Below are 22,873 nucleotides of genomic sequence, written 5' to 3'. Positions count from 1 at the left end.
CTTTGGTGTTTGCTTTTCATCCTTGAGATTCTGGTGAGTGGCTTAAAGACAAAACAAAACAAAAAAGAAACAGGTTTCTGGACAAAGCGAACTGTCTGCTGCCTGGTTTTGATCACAAGTGAATAAACTAACAAAAATAAAGGGAGGGTAGTACCAGAGGTACTCCCTGAGCCACCCTGGATCCCCCAAGAGAGGACGGACCAGAGACACTTCCTAAGACCAAGTGGTAAAGGGATTTTCTCCTGGTCTGGTCAACTGAAAAGTAAACGCTACTAGATATCCATCACTCAAAAAGAAAAGATATCTTACCTCTCAAACAAGCCATGCTCTTGTAGGTCTGAGGCGGCATTTAATTGTTCGGACTGTCTGCGTATGGGGAGAGACAGAGACTCTTAAAGAGGAGAGCTGCGGATCCTTGACACTATGATGTTTTTGGCCATTTTTTGAACATGCTTTATTTTGACGCGTCTTAACATGCTATACTTTGTCACTTTCAGCATTTTTTTTCAAGATGTCAAAATCTGACGTTTTTTGCCATACTATACTATGTCGTTTTAAGGCATTTTTCCAACATGCTACTTGTATATTATTACGTTTGTGGGTGTTGTCTTTCAACTTAGGATACTATGACATGTCTCCGCATGCTGTTCTATATGTGATTTTTCAGCCATTTGTAAAAATGTCAAAATGCCAAATGTAAAAATTTGATATTTTTTCTCCATACCATACCATGGCATTTTTGGCCATTTTTTGGAACGTGCTATAATATGATGTTAATGGCCTTTATTTGCCTTTATTTCCACTGTGTACACTAGGACGTGTCTCTACGAGCTACAACATCATTTTCAGCCATTTTGATGACATGCCAAAATTAGACAATTTTCCACATACTATACTATGATGATTATGGTCAATTTTCTAGCATGCTGAATTATGATGTTTTGGACCTTTATTTCCAGTTTGTATACTATAAAGCATCTCCACAAGCTATAATATGTCATTTTCAGCCATTTCTAAAACATGTCAAAATTCAACATTTTTCACCATACTATACTATAGCATTTTTGACCATTTTTTTTTGACATGCAAAATTATAAGGTTTTTGGTCTTTTTTGGCCTTTATTCCACTTTGTATACTATGATGCATCTGTACAAGGTATAATATGTCATTTTCATTGATTGATTGATTATTTTGACATTTTAAATGACGTGTCAAAATTTGACTTTTTTCAACATGACGCGTGTTGCCAAAGTATAGTATGTCCAAAAATGTAAAATTTTGAAATGTCATGAAAATGGCTGAAAATGATATATTGTACATTGTAGAGAAAGCCTCATACTGAACAAAGTAGAAATAAAGGCCAAAAAAGACCAAAATCCTCATAATTAAGAATGTCCAAAAAAATGTCCAAAACCACCTCAAAACAGCATAAAAAATAATGCTGAGACACGCCATATCATTAAAAGCAAGGCTATAGTATGGCAAAAATGTCAAAATTTGACATGTCCAAAAAGCAGCTTAAAACATTTTAAAACAGCATAAAATAGCGTGCTGATACACACCATAGCATTAAAACGTGCAAATATTGTCAAAAACACTTTAAAATAGCATGTCAAAAAATGACCAAAGAAGCAAAGCTATAGTATGGCAAAATGTCAAAATGTGACATGTCCCAAAAAAAGCTTAAAACACTTTAAAACAGCATAAAATAGTGTGCTGATACACGCCATAGCATTAAAACGTGCAAATATGGTCAAAAAACACCAAAATATAGCATGTCAAAAAATGACCAAAGAAGCAAGGCTATAGTATGGCAAAAATGTCAAAATGTGACATGTCCCAAAAAAAGCTTAAAACACTTTAAAACAGCATAAAATAGTGTGCTGATACACGCCATAGCATTAAAACGTGCAAATATTGTCAAAATACACCATAGTATAGCATGTCAAAAAATGACCAAAGAAGCAAGGCTATAGTATGGCAAAACGTCAAAATGTGACATGTCCCAAAAAAAGGTTAAAACACTTTAAAACAGCATGAAATAGCGTGCTGATACACGCCATAGCATTAAAACGTGCAAATATGGTCAAAAAACACCAAAATATAGCATGTCAAAAAATGACCAAAGAAGCAAGGCTATAGTATGGCAAAAATGTCAAAATGTAACATGTCCCAAAAAAGCTTAAAACACTTTAAAACAGCATAAAATAGCGTGCTGATACACGCCATAGCATTAAAACGTGCAAATATGGTCAAAAAACACCAAAATATAGCATGTCAAAAAATGACCAAAGAAGCAAGGCTATAGTATGGCAAAACGTCAAAATTTGACATGTCCCAAAAATGGCTTAAAACATTTAGAAACAGCATAAAATAGCGTACTGAGACACACCATAGCATTAAAACGTGCAAATATGGCTAAAAAAACACCATAATATAGCATGTCAAAAAATGACCAAAGAAGCAAGGCTATAGTATGGCAAAAATGTCAAAATTTGACATGTCCCAAAAGTAGCTTAAAACACTTTAAAACAGCATAAAATAGCGTGCTGATACACACCATAACATTAAAACGTGCAAATATGGTCAAAGACCAACATAATAAAGCATGTCAAAAAATGACCAAAGAAGCAAGGCTATAGTATGGCAAAAATGTCAAAATTTGACATGTCCCAAAAATGGCTTAAAACATTTTAAAACAGCATGAAATAGCGTGCTGAGACATGCCATAGCATTACAACATGCAAATATTGCCAAAAAACACCATAATATAGCATGTCAAAAAATGACCAAAGAAGCAAGGCTATAGTATGGCAAAAATGTCAAAATTTGACATGTCCCAAAAATGGCTTAAAACACTTTAAAACAGCATAAAATAGCGTGCTGAGAGACACCATAGCATTAAAACGTGCAAATATGGTCAAAGACCAACATAATATAGCATGTCAAAAATGGCCTAAGAAGCAAGGCTATAGTGTGGCAAAAATGTCAAAATGTTTGTGCCAAAAACAGCTGAAAGCACCTTAAAACAGTATAAAGTAACATGGCCGCTTTTGGCCTTTATTTTTCGCTTTGTTTACTAAAACACATCTCTCCAAACTATATACTAGCCAAAATATACTAGCCTATATCCTAGCCAAAATTTGACTTTTTTACTACTATACTACTACTACTATACTGTATACATACTACAGCATGCTGTCCAAAATAGCACAAAAACGTCATACTATGGCATGTCGTTCAAAGTAGCACAAAAAAGTCAAGCATCAAAATTGCATTAAAAAAATAATATTGTAGCATGTCTCTCAAAATTATATAAAAAGACATACTATAGCATTTCGTCCAAAATAGCACAAAAAACTTATACAATAGCATGTTGTCCAAGATGGCAAAAATCTCACAATCCCCCAGGAGGAGATGTAAAATGTTGCCAGGCAAAGGAACTTGGATGGATTTATGGATAACTTAATAATTAATGTGTATTGCACATTATTCAAAAATATGCACTAATGCAAGTGTCACCTTAAGGTCCCCGGACATTTAATTCCCTGATGCTTCTGTGGTATAAACAGCACTACCAAACTAATTTGCAGTTCATCAAATTAACAAATTACCATGTTTTTAACTTCTCAGACTCTTTGGGTCTCCGGAGTAGTGGCCCATTTTGCTTAATTGTAGGCATCACGCATTCATCAAAAATAAGAGTGGAAAAATGATTTTTTTTTTTCCCCAATTGAATCTCTTTTTATTGTCATCATCATCACAGCACTTACAGTAGAATACAGTTGGCTGGACAACAAGGTGCATGTGACACATAAAACAAGTAATTATTCTTAGAGTGATATTGTGAATTTTGTTGCATGTATAATTACAATGTTACAATTATACAAAGATGAATATTCAAATCATACACGCTACACTAACTGGCTTATTGCTTTCATTCATTTGCACTCCTGTGCATGCACCTTACAATGAATGACAAGTTGCATCCAGAACACCACAGTTTAACAGTAGTCATTACAGGCTTCAGGCCAAACTTTAGGGAGGTAAACGTTTGTAGCTTAAGCTTGTTTCTAAAATATAAAGATTCACGCCTGGTGCCCAGGTCCTTTACATGACAAATGTACCTGCGGCCATCTGTGCGTCCCTGGGCGTGTCGGTCTTGAAGTGAGGTGTGGTCAGACGCACTGATGGCGGATTACTATTTTGAGGGAACAGAAAGCCAATGCGCCATTGACCAAATAAAAAACTGGTCTGAAGTCAAAGGCGCCGTCTGTTTCCTGCTACTTAGGGGGGGGGGGGGGGGCGGGGGGGGGGGGGGGGGGGGGGGGTGGGGGGGGGGGGGTTGGGGGGGGGGGGGGGGGGGGGGGGTTATTCAGAAGCAAGATGCGCCTGCAATGCGGTTCAGATGTTTGGATAAATCAGGTGGAACATCACAATACAGCCCTCAAAGTCGGTGCTTTTTTGTGGCATTTTGCGTGTTGCACAACATTGATATGCGTCATGGATGTCTCTTAGACATACATGAGGGCACATTACAGGACATAGGAAGACGTGAGGCTTACCTGCGTGTGTCGATGCCAGTTAACCCAAATACGCCAGCAGCTACACCTGCACTGAGAGATCAGCTGCTTGATTTTTACGCTGAGCGGCGAGCTTTGTTTACCCCTCCTCACATCACTATACACTTCTCTGCATTGTAAGGCCGTTCTGGAGGTTCCAAAAGATTACTGAACCTGCACCGCCACGTCCTCTCATGCCTGCTTTACCTCTGCTGCTTTTGGTGGATATCAACTACTTCCGCAAATTATCTGCCTGCGCGCCTTCGCCTCGCAAACAAGCAGTTCGGTTTATTTAGCAGAACATCTCTCACATCTGTCATTCGCCAAATCTGTCATTTAGATTACAATCCGCCAATTCCTGGTGCACCTTGTTTATTTCAAACGGAATGGGAAGTGACGCACAGATTTGTTAATTCATACACACTAATTCAGTCTAAACACAACCCCTCTGCGACGCGCGCTGCCTCTGACGCCCAGATTATCCGCCATTAAACTAGCAAAATGGATTTTGGCACGCCCTAAACGCATTTGCGCCATGGCTTTAGATCATGCGCTATAGATCATCTAAATAGGGCCCAGAGTGTGAATGTTTTTTTGGTTTTTTTTTTGAGCTTCATTAATAAGTCACAGCCAAAAAACAAACAGGGAAACAAGAACAAACTGTTGGAGCAAATTCATGAGTTTGTGTGCGTGTGTGTATGTGTGCGTGTGTTTTGATCAAGGTGTGCTGAGGTACATCTGCAGAGCAGGGGTGAAGATTAGGACAGTTCCCAGTATTGACACTGTGAGGAAGGCCCACAGGAAAATCCTGTCCAACACCTGAGCCACAAACTTCCAGTCTTGAACAACCTAAAAGAGACAGAGAAAGAGGGAGAGTCAGACAAAGGAAAAGGAAGATATGACCAAAACATAAAAGATCCACAGGAATCTGTGTCAATCTCAAGCACTTTCTTCACAATGAAATCCCTCATTCAAGAACTACTTTGTGTCATTTTGATAAGTAGTTATAAAGCAAATGAGATCCATTCGACAAACAACAAGCTTTAATATTGCATGCATGCAAACGTTCATCCAAAGTCTGCCCACACACCTCTCGTATGAAGTGCTCCTTTTTGATGTGACGGCTGATGTAGCGAACTGAACTCGTGGCTTTCTCCAGCATGGCCAGCCAGGCTTGGTTCTCGTCCTCTTTCCCTGCAATTGGGCCTCTCTGCTGGCCAGGAGCCCCCCTCCTCCCCGCACCTTTGCGGGGCTTCAGCTCTGGGCTGCGCATCTCCATATCTGGAAAGTGGTATCTGAGGATAATGGACACTAATTGACTTATTCATTTTAGATATGATCTACTAACGTGCACTGGCAGATATTAAATGAATAGTTTGACATTTTGCACTTAATCGCTTCCTTACTGGGAGTTGATACCACTCATGCATGTATGCTCAATATACAGCTACCAGCAGGAGACTGTTTGCTTAGCTTAGCACGAAGAGTGGAAAAAAAGAAAATAGCAAGCCTGGCTATGTCCAAACGTAACAAAATCTGTCTGAAAGAACCTGTAGAGCTCACTAATTAACACATCATATCTTGTTTGTTTAATCCACATGAAAACCGAAAAATGACAATTCAATGTTTTAATAAGGTTATGTGTAATGAGTATTTCTTGCCCAGGACCGGTAACTTCCTGGGTTGTCAGCTAATTGCCTAAAAAAACTGCTTCCATAGCTAACAGGCTAGCTTTCTCCTCTATGTCCATTCTTTCTGCTAAACTAAGCTAAGCTCCTCTAACTCTATAGCAAGCAGCACTTTTTTACAAATAATTACCCATTCCTTTAACAACTGTTGATCCTGTATTACCTGTCAGTGTGCCCCCTCATACACAGCAGTCTGGGCAGCCGCTGAAGGAAGAGGCTCTTTACCCAGGGGGCCATGGGGTGGTAGGTAGCAGAGGAACGGTGGTGTACGTTAATGACAAAGACAGTGACGATGATGGAGAAAGTGACAAAGATCATGATGAAGAGCAGATATTCTCCAATCAGTGGGATCACCTGGAGACAGTAAAATGTGGTGGTTATGTCATGGTAATTTCAGGTTCATTACTTTTTAAATTAAATAAATATGATTTGACATGTATTAATTTATTTAACCTTTATCTAACCAAATGACAACCAGCTGATATAAAATCTGTTTTTAAGGGGTGACATAGCCAAGGAGGTGACAAAGTTATGTCAGGTAGTTGTTGATTTCATGCATACATTACAATACAAACCAATGCATCCTAAATGCTACAGAGTAAAAATTACTGCCAATGCATCAAAAGAAGAAGCTGAATGTACCCAGATAATGTACAATACTTGCAGACAAAAAGGCATCAAGACATGCCAAAATAATCTCCAAGAGAAAATATGGAACAGTGGAGTATAGGGTACAGTTAGTCAGTGATTTTGGATGCAGTCATTGTCTTAAACGGTCTGCTTTTCTGTAGAAGACAAAGATGCATCTGAAGTCAACATTTTGTTAATTGAGTTGACATGCAGTTTAAGCTGTGGGTAATTGATCTGGCTGTGGTTGTGATCTGTGTTAATTAGGACATGCTGCAATTAAGATTACAATTACGATAAGTGAACACAGGAAAAAGCAGGATGGATTTAAAATACAGAGCCCAGTAGAAAATTTTAAAATTAACTTCAGCTTTTACCCATTTAGTAAACCCACCTTTGAGGATGAAGGGATGATTTCTTCTATGACAAGGAGGAACACAGTGAGCGACACCAGCACAGATGTCGAAAGTGACAGTTTCTCTCCTTCGTCTGATGGTAAATAAAACACCAGCACAGTCAGAAAGGAAAGGCCAAGGCATGGGATGATGAGGAAGAGGGTGTAGAACAAGGGTAGTCTCTTGAGGATGAAAGAGTAGGTGACAAACGGGTACCAGTACACCCCATCCCTCCTGCTCCCCTTCACTCCTGTAGCATTCAGGATCTCCCACTCGCCATTATCGAAGAAGTCTTTGCGGTCCACATAGTGATCCACCAGGACGAGATCCACCATGTTTCCATCGTAAGTCCAGGAGCCAAATTTCATGGAGCAGTTCTGTCGGTCAAAGGGGAAGAAGGTGACATCCATGGTGCAGGAGGACTTGTAGCTGGCAGGTGGAGTCCATGTTATGGTACCATCCCAGCGGACAATGGCTTTGGTCATCAGGGAACCCTCAAAGCGACCGTCCGCACTGGGAGACAATTGAAAAAAAGTGAAATGGTAATGTGGTATGGACAAGTGATAAAGAACGGGCAAGGTAAAATGTGGAAGAGGACAGAAGAGGCGAATCGAGTGGAGGACACATCAGTGAGGACAGGGAAATGCCTCAGAATGTGCTAATGATTCGTGCAGAGAGCTGCATGACTCACTTTTCATACAGGACGATGTCAGGCAGCCATATAGTCTCTGAAGGCACTCTGATGGATGTAATGCCTCCATAGTCATCTGGGTTCCACTTCAGCTTCACATCAACCCACTCCTTTGAATAAATAAATAAAGTGTGATAGTAACATGATAAGACATTAGTAGACATAGGGTAGCTTAAAAGAGAGCGTTGCTATTTTTCAACATTAACTTCATTTGTTAAGTTTGGAGTATAGTGTGACATAAAACATAATTTTTTAGTGTTCTCTGTGTCTCTGGGGGCTGCTTCAAAATCTGCTGTACCTCAGTAAACCAGTGATCAGCTACTCAGGTCAGTGACTTCATGCCAACATCCAAAAATATACTCATAATAGGTAGCAAAATCCAAAATGTAATTCTACGTGAACAAAGTCGATGGCCATGACATACCAGTTGTTGTTTTTTCATGTTCATTATATTTTGGGGGGAATTTTGTTTAGAAAATTGTTTTATACAGATGATTTTATATGTTCTTGTTAATAAATAAAATTATTTGTATTATCACAATTTTTGATAATTAGGTATTTAAACTCTGTATCCTGGAGGATATATTGCCCAGATAAGGGTATAACATCAACATTAATCACTCACACCTGTTTTTAGGCATATTTTCTAAAGATAATAATTATTATTAAGATGTGAAACAGTCATTGTTATTTATTTTTTATTCTTATGATTTTGCTACGTGATGGTTCATCAGATTTAGAAGCTGCTACATCAATTTCCTTCACTACGGCAGACAAATTCTTCACTCTGCTAACCAAAACTATCCATAATAGGATATTGATAGTGTAGGAGCACCACAGTGAAGATGATAGTATACAACATGAATCAAATGTTTTGCTTATACATTTTAATAGGTCATTGTTTATTCAAAGACTAGATTTGTGTCAAGCGTTCAAACCATATTGTATGTAAGTAGCAATTTTTTTTCAGGTTTTTTTTTCCACTTCAAAAAAAAAAACAAAAGAAAGTAACAAAATCATTTTAAGGGGTGTAAGATACTAAAATTAAATTGTTATTTTTAAAGTTTAGATCATTATTCAAGAAAAAAAAAACTTTGAAATAAAATCTCATAGGATAAGGCCAGCTGTGTTTTGCAGAACCAAAGAGCTAATAGAGCGATGGCCAAGAGGGGAGAAGAGAACACTGAATCTGTCCAAAAGAGAATCATATTAAGTATGCATGATTGTTAAAAATTTAAATATGAATATATAATGCATGCAGAGAATTGTGTATAAAGTTCCTAAAACTACCAGGAAAACTCTTTACTGATATAATATTCACACACACACAAAAAACTAAAAAAAAAAATCTCAAACATGCAGTTATTGCTTTCACTATTTGGATTAATTGGACAGTTAATCAGATGTAAGTTTATTGTAATTGTTATGCAAAGCAGATATTATGGAATATATTATAATATGATATTATGCAGAAATTAGAATCCAGATCATATAACATATTTTATATCTCCAGTAGCAATTACACGTGGAATTTACAACAGTCTATCAATATATGGAGCTCTTTTCAAATATCTTGCAATTTCTTGAAATATGTGCATATTAAAGAAATAAATATGTATATTACATTTGTGAGCTCTGCTCGAATAGTCCTTCAGTGAAATCACACTTCATAATGTGTGACATTGCACATTTTATATAGGCTATCATAGCACATTGCAGCCGATGAATGCAATATCAAACTGTGTTAAAATGAACTCATCATAACAACCTAACAACCTCAGTAATGGAGGTCTTAAAATGTTGCACACTTTAAGAATCCCCAGATGTGAAAATAGCACTTCAGAATTTTTACCTGCCAGAGCCAGACATTTGTAGTCATCAGTTGGTTCTTTTCATCCTGCGGGAAGACAGGGAAGAAGTTTTCTTCACTATTTATACATCTTAGCGGTGCTCACTGTGAGCGATAAGAGAGGCTAATGAGGAGGTGAGGAGCAAACCACAAGCTGGAGACAAAGAGTTGAGTGGGATGAAGGAAAGTACTAAAACCTAGTTAAAAAGAAAGATTTTTTTTCTAAAGTGGGTTAATTGCTTGTCTTGCTTGCCACTGAGAAAGCACACTGGAACAGCCCGGGGGTGAAGTGCATTGCTTCAGGATATACAGCATTTAATGAGCGGGAGAAGCACAATTTACTCTTCCGTGACCAAAATCACTGGCAGTACTACAGTATTAAAAGTACTGCTGCCTCATTTGCTCAATACAAAGTGTGGACATTATAGTGTACAAATACAAAAGAGAGAGATATGGAGAGGAATAGAAGTGGGGAGACAAAGACAGTGATGATTTCTTTGATGTCAGAAAGGTTTTAAGTTGAGTTTTTGTGCAAGAAAAGCCTTGCAGAAACAAAAAGAGTAAAACCAGAGAAAATTAAAAATCTGTAGAATAGATTTTGCGGTTTGTCTTCTTCTGCAAAGCACTGAGGCAAACATGATTGCATACCTATCTTATCTGAACAAAAATTGATCTGAGATGTTTTTATTATTATTTTATTCACAGTAGTCAAGTTAGACTACCACAAGATGGCACTCCTTTAAATGTTATTTCAGCATGGCAGAAGTACGAACATCAAAGGCTGATGTAGTCAAAATGTGGCCCTCTGTGGGGTTGTGGAAGCAGCTTTGTGTGTGTGTGTGTGTGTGTGTGTGTGTGTGTGTGTGTGCGTGTGCGTGTGCGTGTGTGTGCGTGTGCGTGTGTGCGCGTGCGTGCGTTTGTGTGTGTGTGTCCTTGTTTAAATAATAAATGTGATTTGGTTCCTCTCAGCCTGATGGCCTCATTACTTCCTCTGCTGCCATGAAAGACCACTTTGGACCTCTCTTTTAACCTTTCTTCTTTTTACTCTCTTCCTGTCTCTGCCACTTTAAATCCCTCAGCTCCTCATCCTCCTCCTCATTTATCCTCACACTTCTCTTCTTGGAGTAGCTTCTATAGTATAGTTCCTCTGTTGCCCTCCCTCAAGAGACAACCCCTGTCTGTGTCTTACAGTCCTAACCTTCATTTCCTGTCTTTGTATTAGCCTTCTGTTGCCCTGGTTACCTGTTGTGTTTTCCTCTAAAAGGTCCAGTGTGTAGGATTTCGGGTGACATATATATAATATATTATAATACTTAAGCTTTCTTTAGGGTGAAATCACCTCAAAACATGAATCAATGTGTTTTTGTTATTTTAGAGAGAGCCCTTTATATCTACTTGGGGAGTGGGTCCTTGTCTACGGAGATCACCATGTTGCACCACCAGTAGCCCAGAATGCACAAACCAAACACTGGCTCTAGATTGGGGCCATTAAGGTTTTGGTGTCACCATTGTAATTAGAAGCCCCTCAGTGACAAGAAGGGGTGGAAAAATACCAGATTAAATCACAGTGTCCATTTGTTTTGGAGAGGACGAGATCTCTGCAGATAATTCGCCTCTGGATTAAAAAAAAAAAAAAACAAAAAAAAAAACCCTCCTGAACGTCTGGATCTTAAGTTATCAGAGAATAAAGGTGAGCACACATAAAAAGGTGTTGGGTTAAGAGTCACATCTCTGACAAGCCAAACAGTATAGGAGAAACACTAATTTGTAATGTGACACTGCTTTATTCAGTGTTTTTACTGGTCTTTATCACCTAGTTCATTCGTTTAGGAGAGGAAGAGATCTCTGCAGATATTTTGGCTCCTGGTAAAAACCTCCTGAACAATCAAAACTGAAGGAATTCTAACTGGTAAAAAAGTTTTAGCTGGGTGCAATCTGCAATCCCCATTGCTGGATGCCACTAAACTTCCCTAAATCTTACACACTTGAACTTAAACATTCAACAGTAACTCTCTGTACCATCCTAAACAGATGATGAGCCACCTCTGAGCAATTTCAACTCAATTCCTCTCATTGACTTTTTTCTATTCCCTCCATGCCTCTTTATTCTCTCAAAAATAATTACACTTCTTTCCTGTACACTATATTCTTGTGTGTCTCAGTTCTGGTGAGTTTTCCTTCCTCTCCTTCTCCCTTCCTGCCTTCCTCTCTCTCTCTTTCCAAAAATATAACCCTCTGATTCTCAAAAGACCATAACAGGATTCTATTAACCACATCATATAAGCCAATTTTCATTTCTGCAGAGAGCTTCCTTAACAGGTACACACAGCTTAAGACTGTTTGCTGCGTTGGTCTCCTGGAAGCATTAGAGCCTCGATGTCTGGTTCCACTTTGCTCAAGGGCGCTCAGGATGTGATCACTGCAGAGACGGTTGAAAATACCCTCATCTATATAATATTAATATGATACATAATGTATAGCATGGACAGAGCCAGAGCTACTAGTGAGGACACTGAGGTCATGTTCTCAGCATTTTATTTTATTTGCTTCAGCTACATCTAGTTTCTGATCGGCTTTGCAAAGGTCAGCCTGAATTTATTGACTTTTCTTCCTCCGCCCTGCCTCTGTCAATATAATTTAGAGTGCAAAGTTATCTCACAGGCAGCTGCACACGAATAGGATGTAGATGTTCAAATCAAAATCTGTTGAATGCCCCGTATATATAGCAATTTAAATCTTTATTTTGCTGAGAATTTAGGACAAAAACAGCCTGATGATTTTGCTCATTATCCATTTTATATAAACCTATTCCCTTTCTCAATGCAGCACAATAACTGGAACTATGACAGCACAAACTGGCCTTAATGATAACGAAAGAGCTAAAAACAAAGACATTTGACCATGATAAATTACACAAAGGAAGCATTCATTCTTGTGTTGTGTTATTGTGTGTGCATCAGCATGTGTATAATTGAACAGTTGTAATGAAGCATGTATGAGCCTTGCTTTACATGTGCTTTTAGACACAGCCCAGAAGGCCCACTCTCTTAAAAAAACTTGACATTTCTCCATGCTATGTGCCTCCTACATGTGTGTTTGCATATGCAGATGTTGTTTCCTCACCACATCGACCAGCTGTGAGATTTTGAGTCCAAAGCGTACGGTAATGGTGTCGTTGGCGTGCTGGACAGGCCGCACCCACTTCTGGTAACCACTGAAAACGTTTTTCAGCAAGGAATCCTCCATCTCGGCCAGCGACACAAAGTCTTCCTGAGCTGCTGGGAGCAGGAGAAGAAAGAAGTGATTAGAACAAAATAGGGAGAAAATGTTAGTGCTCATTAGAATATTGCTATGGATATGATTAGAAGTAGTGCTGAAATTAGAAGATTATTTGATTAAGTAATACGCTTTGGCAATAATTTTGAAACTGAGTAATTGTGAAAGTGTTTTATAAAGTTAAAAAGACTAAATGTGTGATTATACAGATGCAGAACACAACTGACATAGCTGTAAAAGCATGGGATGCATATTCTACAATTTAACATAATCAGGTCACTTGTAATCAAATCATATTTAATATATATTTTATATCACACATAATAGGTTATTAGTATGTCCTCTTGTCAGATTCGCTAAAATAAACACCAAAGCATTTGCTGCAAACTGCAAGCTGGCCGTGTCCTGTGTGAGCAGGCCAGTTGGTTAAGTTGGACACTGAGAGGAGGCGAGCAGTGCTCCATGGAAAATCGGCATGCTTGGTGACACTTCCGTGTCCACTGATAACACAACGTTAAAGTCTATTTTCTTCCCTTTGATGAATGCAACTACAATGATTGTGTATGAGATTTGTTGTGTAAGTTCAGCCAGAACATAAAGAGACCTACACTCAACACTGTGCCTGAATGGATCCTGTGCAGATACTGACTGATACAGCTGAGTATTTAAAAATTATGATACCAATACCAGCATGAACACCAATACCAGTGATACCGACAACAACTGAGTACTTCATTTAATGTGGTTTTTTGTTCCACTTCATTCAATATCCGTTATAAGTGTGTTAAAGGCCACCTAAAGGCCACCATACAGTATAGCTTACTTTTGAACATTTTGGTGGCATCTTGCTATACTGAACTGCCATCTCTGCCAATGCTGAACTGTATTTGTAACTGTCATACACACAAGACACAAATTCACCACACTGCAGCCTGTATGGGTTGTAGTTGCTAAAGTAGTGGGCTATTTCCACATTAAATCAATTTGAAGAAAAAACATACAAAACCATTTTTTTTTCTAGATCCAGGTACCAAAAGGATCAAATGCAGGTACTGTTACTAGGTTTTTTTCCCAAACCTAATGATAGAGGACTTACATTGCTGCTGCTTGTCACTTAAGACGTTGAGTTGCCTCTGTGAGGTTCACAATGACAGTCCTGAGATGCTGATGTTCAGCAGGTGTTATCATCACTATGTTTACCATCTTAGTTAAGCATGCTAGCATGTGAACTAAACACAAAGTGCAGCTGAATCTCAAAATTGTAGGTATTTGGTCAAAAACAAAGATTTCAGATGGACTGAGATTTTTTTTGCAAATGTCTGTGAAACTGAAGTTATTACAATTCATCCTGAGGGTAAAATTAGGGTCCGCCAAATTTCATGGCGATCCATTCAATTGTTGTCAAGATACTGCACTTAAAAGCACAAATTAAAACTTCACAATGCCAAGGAATGAAAGTCACTAAAGTGATGGGATTCATTCTCTGGGTACCGTTAATATCAGTAAAAAATAAAAATTAAAAAAAATGCTAACAATCCATTTAAGGGTTGTTGAGATATTTTAGTCTGGACCAAAGTGGTGGACTGACCAAACAACAAAATGGACCAAACAATATGTGTGAGAGCACTATCAAGGACTCTGGGCAATTTTCCCTGTATTTCTAGACATTTTGTAAATAATTTGATTCATAAAAGAAAAGAAAATGCATTATTCAATAATGAAAACAGCCCTGATTATATGGCTAATTCCCTCACATGCATGTAATATTTATGTGCACAGACAGATGTGCACATAAATGTCTTTCATCTTTTTCATGTTTAAGAACATACAGAGAAAAAGTCATGCATGAACAAAGTCAACCACATCTCCAGAGTCTCCAAAGTAAGTGGAGAGAAAAATTAAGTCAAGGCCTTAGAGTCAGACACACACACACACACAGTGTCAACCCTGGACTGACAGCTGGTCATGGCCGAGCGAATGCATCTAAGCTCCCAAGGCTGACAAAATGATCACGCTGACATGATCACCTCAGACAGGACAATTGCCAGGGGAGACGAGCTGAGCTCGGAGCGCTTTGTGCAGCCAGGCACAAGACATAATAGTCAGTTAAAGAGTGATGCTCACGTCGAGCAGGAGACGGTGCGATGAAGGAACTTTCACTTCGTCGGCCACCAGTCTGTGGTGTTTGCAGACAGCTGGGAGATATCAGACATGTTTCGTAGACAATTAAGGAAACACACTAAAATGATTTGCAAATTTAGAATAAAAAATGTATGATGTGTAATTCAGTTTGGTTCGACTTAACTCCTCAGATGGAAATAAACAATCGAGATACATGTTTGATTCGGAAAAAACGAATGATTAAGTCTATAGTCAGACTGTTCAAAAACACTTCAATAGCTTAAAGTTTGCAGACTTGATTCCTCTGACAGCCAGCATGCCGTTCAGGAGCTGTACTGTATGTTCCGTCAAATTGTCCTTCAGCAAGACACTAAACCTCGTCCCTGTTACTCATTGTAATTCACTCTGAGAGATGCAGATGACAGCAGCATTTGCTGGATGCTCAGAGCATTATGTGGTATTTATACGTGAGCCTCACAACAGAGCCTCCCACAGTAACTATCAACTCAAAGCTCTAAGCATTCGACTACATAAGAGGACGATATCGGGCACTGCCAATGGTACTGCTGCAACAAGGGCAGAGGCTGATAGACAGAAAAGAGAAGTTCAAATCAACAGCCTCCCAAACAAGGGGGATGGAGTGGAGGAATGGAGAGAGCTGATAAGGGAAGGAGTGAGACAGAGTGACCCAGAGCAATTCCCTTCAGTGTCTGAGCGAGGCAGAGCGAGGGGGCAGGGTAGAGGTTGGTACAGAAGGAGAAGTTAAGTGGGGCAAGGGGAATGAGAACAGACAGAAACAGATAGCAAGGAGAAAGCAAATTCCCTTTTCAGCTTGTTTCTTAGCACAAGGTTCTGCACTGCACAAGCACACCCTTCTCATCCAACATGCTACATATATTACCTCATACAATTCACACTACAGAGATACAAATTTCTCTGGCACTGAATTTTAATATTTATGAAAGAAAGAATGTAATGGCCGTATCGTTATCTTATTGTGTGTATGTTATTTCTCGTTTAAGATGTCGTTTGAAGGGGGGTATTTCGGTAGCCTGGTCACTAGAGGATAACGTTGGCATTGTACGTTTCAGGAAACCATGAATAAATTACATTTGCATGTTTCATTATATCATATCAATGTTTGTGAGGTGATGTAATACATACAATAACTTTACATTTTTTAAGTGGCAAAATATATGTGCTGACTCTCATCACAAGGTGGAGGGGACGGACGATGGCATGTCTTCGAGGCGAGACACTTGTCAAGTTGCAGACCACTATCAGAGACTAACAAAGAAAATTTCTGCCATTGCTTTGTTTCTAGCAGCTTTTAACACACCAAATGTGGGTGTTTTGTACAACCAATCACTTTTTTTCCCAGTGAGGATAGTGCCAGGAAAAGTGGCTGTTTTTTAACGAGACATTCCTGCACCTCCATTGAGGACTGTGCCCCCGACAGCAGGGATTTTAAGCCAAAACATTTTTTTCCCGTAACCAAGTGGTTTTTGTACCTAAACCTAACCACATGTTGACCACAGTGTTGTTAAAACTAGATATTGCACAGTATAATAACATGCCAATGTAATGTATCCATCATTTGCAGAAATGCACAATGCAAACATTTTTTTTCTGGCAGTTGCATTGCTGTCTGTGGCCCCAAGCCCATTTGTTTCAGCTGCTCACAGATCAATTTTATTTTTAATAAAAGGCTCAGTAATGTTCTAAAACAGCTGTGCACAGTAGTTTTTAGCAAGTATTTTACTCAAACAAGAGTAAATTGTGGATTTGTTGGAAACTTTTTTTCAGTGGTGAATGAATATACATTTCTTGTGAATATTTGGAATATTTGGATATGGATAGGTCATCAAATACCAGCACTTTTTCACACCCCTCAGCACCTCATAGTGATGCACAGAGCATCCTTTAGTGACTGTATGTGACACACAGATAAAATCAGATTGTGATATGTGGTTAATGTTGTGAAACAATCGCAGTAAGGTTTAGGCAACAAAACTATCTGGTCAGAAAAAAAGATCATGTTGGGGGTTAAAATAAGTACATCTGTTATGTGATGTAAGTGCATGATGACCATATGTAAATTATATTAAAACAACATTTACTTTTAGTTTTGCATGGGACACAAAGTGCAGACTCTTGGGTAAAAGACTTGCTTTGGTTTTACTCATCCACTTCCCTCCCTCGGGCTCTATGCAGTCTTTCTCGCTCTTTCTAACAAGTCAGTTTCTCTCAGCTTCAAGCATTGCTGCAGATGGGTTTACATCATAGGTAGCTGAAGCCTAGAGCATCTTATAAAGATGCTACAGTGTGCCTTTGGTGTTAATATCAAAGCACGTGACAAAGCGATTATATTTGATGACCTGAAAGTGACAACAGGCTGAAGGAACACGTCATCCAGTGTAACACTGTGGGTTACTGATCTGTTTTTAAAGGTTACTGAACAATATTGGAGCTGTTAAAATCAATTAATTGATGGTTTTGTTTAAATTAAAGGTCTCTTCAATGAATTATAATAAGACAAACATACATGTGCACTGTTCAATTACTATGTACATGTCTGAAATGAGAAAACTCAGAGTGCTTAAGGGTGTGTTCCTGTCTCCTCCGGTTTCCTGTTGAGTGTGTTGTAATCTGAAATTAAAGTACGCAGCATGTTCAGATTCAGACACATTACCACCCATTGCATCAGATCCCATGTAAAGCACTCAGTTTGTAAAAGCTTGAAACAGTCAGCTGAATCCCATCTACCATCTCCACAGGAAGCAAGCTCTGCCTCAAGATCCTCATCAACAAAAAGACAGGAGCCCAACTCGTCGCCTCCATCCCCTCAACGCCGCAGGGATGGAGTCCTCTGCAGGAGCCCGCTCTTTCCCTCTGATAGAGACTGATTGACTGTGGGTGTATGTGTGTGCATGTGTGCATGTGTGTGTGTGTGTGTGTGTGTGTGTGTGTGTGTGGTCAATTTGGCAGAGGTGAAGGGGATAGTATTGATTAGAAGGTACAGCTGGGGGGATGAGGCTGATTCTCCGTGGGGAAATTATGATGTGTTAGCGTGTATCTATTTGTGTATAGAGAGGGCATAACAAGACATTGTACATATGCATGCATCCTGTGTGTGTGTGTGTGTGTGTGTGTGTGTGTGTAAGAGAGAGAACCTACAGTGTGCAGATGATTGATCCAGACACAGGGGTGACCTAGTGTTCAAACAAACACCTTGCCTCCTCCTCAATCTAAAACACCCCATGGGTGACACAGTAGTATGGTCACCTTGCTGCTACCTTCTGTTCTCTGTGGAACAACAGCAGGATGTACCACTGAGAGGGGTAAAAAGATGAAAGGGAAACAGAGGGGAACCCTTTTTTTCTTTACATACTTGTGCAAACAAAAGACCGTTTAAGTTTGTGGTTTTGCCCTTTTTTTATTGTAGCTCTCACTGATATCTGATGGATGAGGGACATTTCTGAAGACAAGAATCAGGAGAGAATCCTAAAGACAGAGAGATGGAAGCAAGCTCTACAATCTGAGCTGCAGCTCCGCTTTGGTATACCCACAATGCAACAGGACAGGTACCTCTGGGGGAGCCAAGACTTTACACAGCAGTTAACCCCATCAGTCATAATGCCTCTGAGGCATTTACTGCACAGCATGTGAGCATGCATGCCAACACAGGCTGGTTCACACATACTCAGTGAACATCAAAGACACTGAGCATCACATGACCAGAGGTAACTGCATGTGTGTGATATTACAGCCCAGTTTCCGTAAGAACATGCATGCAAGGGTATTGCATGTTTCTACACAAATACTTCACAGTTCAATACATTTCTCATGCAATGACAATAAAGGCATTCTGTTCTATTCATATCATATTATATCAGTGTTTCTAAAGTGGCGTAGTATATAGGCTGACTTTGGCATCAGATGGTGGAGGAGATGGTGTGTCACCTAGGTGGCACCTAGATGGCTGCCAAGCTGCAGACCAACAAACAACAATACTGGTTGTGTTTTATTTGTCAACATTATGTTGATCTGTTCTGTACACACATCTGTTGCATCCAGGAAGAGAGACATCCCCCAATTGCTCTTCCTGAGGTTTCTACAAGTTTTACCCTGTTTTTCAGGGAAGTTTTTCCTTGTCTGCTGTGAGGGTCCAATGACAGAGGGATGTCATAAACTGTAAAGCCCTCTGAGGCAAATTGTGATGTGAGATATTGGGCCTTATGAATAAAACTGAATTGAATTGAATTGTTTTAGCATGTCGTTGCTGTGTTCCCAGTGGCTATTCAGCCACTTGACGTGGGTCTTTTTTGCTGACTCCTCAATTTGACCACCGGGTACAGTGCCATGAAAGCGTTCTATTTTACAGATATTGTGCCACCAAAAGTGGGGATTTTATGCCAAACCATGGTCATTCCTACATTTTTTTGTGCCTAACCTAACCACACCTACAAATCGTACAAAGTAGCTTAACATTTCAATATATCCCCTAGATAATAACGTACAAAGGTAATGTATCTGTGGTTTGCAGAAACATACAATGCCAACACTTTTCGGGTGATTGGAATGGATCTGCACAACCTAGACATACACAACAAAGACTTGCTGTTAGCCGTTGTGAATTGAACTACTTTCCACCAAAGACATATTTCCTATGGGAAACAAGGTTTGCGGATTTTCCAGATGTGGTTGAAATTAATGTGGTTGAATTTTTAAGGCAACTTTCAGGAAGCTTTGAATGCCACAAAGGAAATTTGATTCACTTTATGAGATGTAAGATTAACCGGCACAAGATGAAAACCTGACCAGATCAAATCTGACATGTCTGCATGGCATTAGAGGTAAGTGAAATTGCTATTTTCTTAATTTGGGTGAACTGAACCTTTAAAATCCCAGCATGACATGGCATGCCAACCTGCTGGCATAATTCCTCTGCAGGAAGATCAGTGTCAGTTTAAAATGCAGTTCCTCATTGACTTAATTGTGGACTGACACTGGGACAGCTAATTGGTCGCTGAAGGTGGATTAATCATTTTCATCAAGTTGTTATCACTTCTCTCTCTCCCCCCAAATAACACACACACACACACACACACATATATACGCATATGCAGCATAAATATTCAGCAAAAGAGATTTACAGCATGTGCTGCCAAGAGCCACTCCATCTCAAGATTAGAGTGGTGCAAATGCTTAACAGAAAGCTAACAGCAACATATGCACACACAAACAGACAGACACACACACACTAAGAAACAGACAAGAAAACACAGTAGTTAAACCAGGTGTCTACATCTCCTATTCAACCCCACAGCGACGCAATATTTCATTCTTTACTTCTCATGACAAGGCCATACCTGAGTCACAGCTTTATTATGTGAGGGAATTCTTTTCCCATTCATTTCAATGTTTTTATTGTCCTCTTTTGTTCTCTTGGAGCTAATATCCAACCCTGCTCTGTCACACATCCCCAGGGGGGCGCTGCGCTCCTATTCTTTAATAAATCATGAACGTGCTCCTCTAACCTGACCCCAACATTTTGTCCTGCTGCCTCCCACACGGTTAAAAGTGCAATAACATCTGAATTTTACAAAATGCCAGCTTCTTTATAAAAATCTCTCCCTGTTAAGAAGCATTGGGCAGGATTGTGTGCGCTGGTCATTTATTCTGTGAGATTGAGATTGTGAGGTGGTGGGATGCTGTGTTTTGATCGCGCAAAACGCTCCAAAATCATCATAAAGGTTCAAATGTTCCTGCACGCCAAGTCAATTTACGCTTTGTTTGGATAAATGAGATGCTAACGGGCAGCAGCGCAGCTTCAACAGTTTAAAGACGGACGTGTTTCCCGGTTCTTACCTTGCATAGTAGCCTTCCCGAGAGCCAGGGAGAACCACAACACCGCAACCGCAAACTTCATGCTCCGTCTTATCATCAACAGCACCGACTGGATGTATCCAAAGCGAGGATCAAATCATTTTACTGTTCACACAGTCCTGCAGGGCGCATCACTTCAGCAGTCGAGTGGGACCTCCGGAGTATCACCGCCGTGCTGTCCACTTTAAATAATGAAGGACAGATGGTTGTTGGTGGCTTTGTAGAACACGGACCGCCTTCACAATGTGGGGCAGCAGCAGCAAGTGTGATTTTCTCCCCTTCTTCTTCCTCTTCTTCTGTCGCCTGTTCTGTTTCCCCGCAGCCTCTTTTCCCGTGTTTGTGTGCGTCCCGGTGCAGAGACGGATGCTGCCGGAGCGGAGCTTGACTGAGGGCGGGACGGAGGAGGGCTGGCCCGTCAGAGGATGGAGACAGATCTGGTACCTATCCAGAGGGAAATAAATAAATAAATAAATAAATAAATAAATAAATAAATAAAAGATAGATCTGACAAGTTGATCTTACTTAAAATAATCTTGGAAACAGTAAATATAACTATTAATCTTAAATTATGTTTACTTTGTATGTAATCGTTAAGTTTACTTAAAATTTAGCTTTATGAAGTTGCTGCAACTAAAAAAATGACAAGTGGAATTACATTGCTTTTCCCAAGTGTTAGCAACTTCAGTAAACCAAGTTAGTCTGACTTAACTTCATCACAAAGAAGATTTTGCCAATGATGAAGATAGGAGATGTGCAAGTTCTGTTTTGTTAACATGCTTACAAAATACAAATATGATTAAGTCGTTTGCAACCATATACCAAAGAATAAATTGGCTAACTGATGTTGTTAAAACTTTAAAATATGACTTTGATTAAGGTTACTAAGGTGCTTTAATCTCATAAAATTACTTTTGACACTTAAGTGCATTAAATATCACTGATATAACAATATGACAACATCATTAAATAACTTTATGACTTTTACTTAAGTAATATTATAGTACATGATTTTTACCAAAGTCATTTTCTGGAAAGAAATCTGTACTTTTAATGAATAATTGTTACTCCAGGTATTTCTTTGAAGAGTAATCTAATACCAGGTTTAAAAGCAGTGACTCACTCTTGTACCAACCCATTTGCCAAAAAAAAAAAAAAAATGTTGGCATTGCAGGTGTCTGCAAACCTCAGATACGTTACATTTTTACATAGCACAAAAACACTTGGCTATAGTAGAAAAGATCAGTTTTGGGTTTTTAAAGACATTTATGTTGGCAAAATCACAGCTGGAGAAGCTTTTGATGTATCAGTAAAAAACATGTGAACAGTGGTCTGCTTCCCACCTTGATGTCATGCCATCCAACTCCAGATGACAAAGTCAGCTCATGTACTGTCAATTTTGAATATCTACTCTACCCTAATGACTGCAAACTTATTTTAAACTTAATTTTAAGTAATTTAAAGTATCTTTTTATTTCTGTACTTATTGTCTGCACTTTTGCTACTCTTAAATGGTTTTTTTTTTAGAAAAAAATGTAAATAATTTAGTATTTTATTTTATTTTATTATTTCTTTTCTTTATTTTCTTTTATATCTTTTCTATTTACCCTTTTTTTATTGTAAATCTCTATCTTCTGACATGTTTTATATTTTATTGCTCTGTAAAGCACTTTGAATTGCCCTGTTTTATGAAATGTGCTATAAAAATAAAGCTTCCTTGCATGCAGTGCATCTGCCCTTAGTGGAGATTGCAGCCTGTTTCACTACTGCTGGCCAC

General features: G+C 39.0%; 1 protein-coding gene across 1 annotated transcript; it reads right to left on the bottom strand.

Moving 5' to 3' along the window:
* Positions 1-4,750: 4,750 nt before the first annotated feature.
* On the bottom strand, positions 4,751-21,417 carry chrnb3a (cholinergic receptor nicotinic beta 3 subunit a). The gene is made up of 8 exons (XM_042485487.1): positions 21,082-21,417; positions 12,937-13,088; positions 9,817-9,861; positions 7,965-8,074; positions 7,273-7,786; positions 6,415-6,605; positions 5,654-5,858; positions 4,751-5,412 (listed from the first exon to the last, which is right to left on the bottom strand). The coding sequence occupies exons 1-8, from the start codon at positions 21,155-21,157 to the stop codon at positions 5,281-5,283; spliced, it is 1,425 nt and encodes a 474-aa protein (XP_042341421.1). The 5' UTR covers positions 21,158-21,417; the 3' UTR covers positions 4,751-5,280.
* Between the last annotated feature and the right edge of the window lie 1,456 nt (positions 21,418-22,873).

Source organism: Plectropomus leopardus, chromosome 4 (genome assembly GCF_008729295.1).
Source record: "Plectropomus leopardus isolate mb chromosome 4, YSFRI_Pleo_2.0, whole genome shotgun sequence".
NCBI lineage: Eukaryota > Metazoa > Chordata > Actinopteri > Perciformes > Serranidae > Plectropomus > Plectropomus leopardus.
This window is presented reverse-complemented; position numbering and strand designations above follow the sequence as displayed.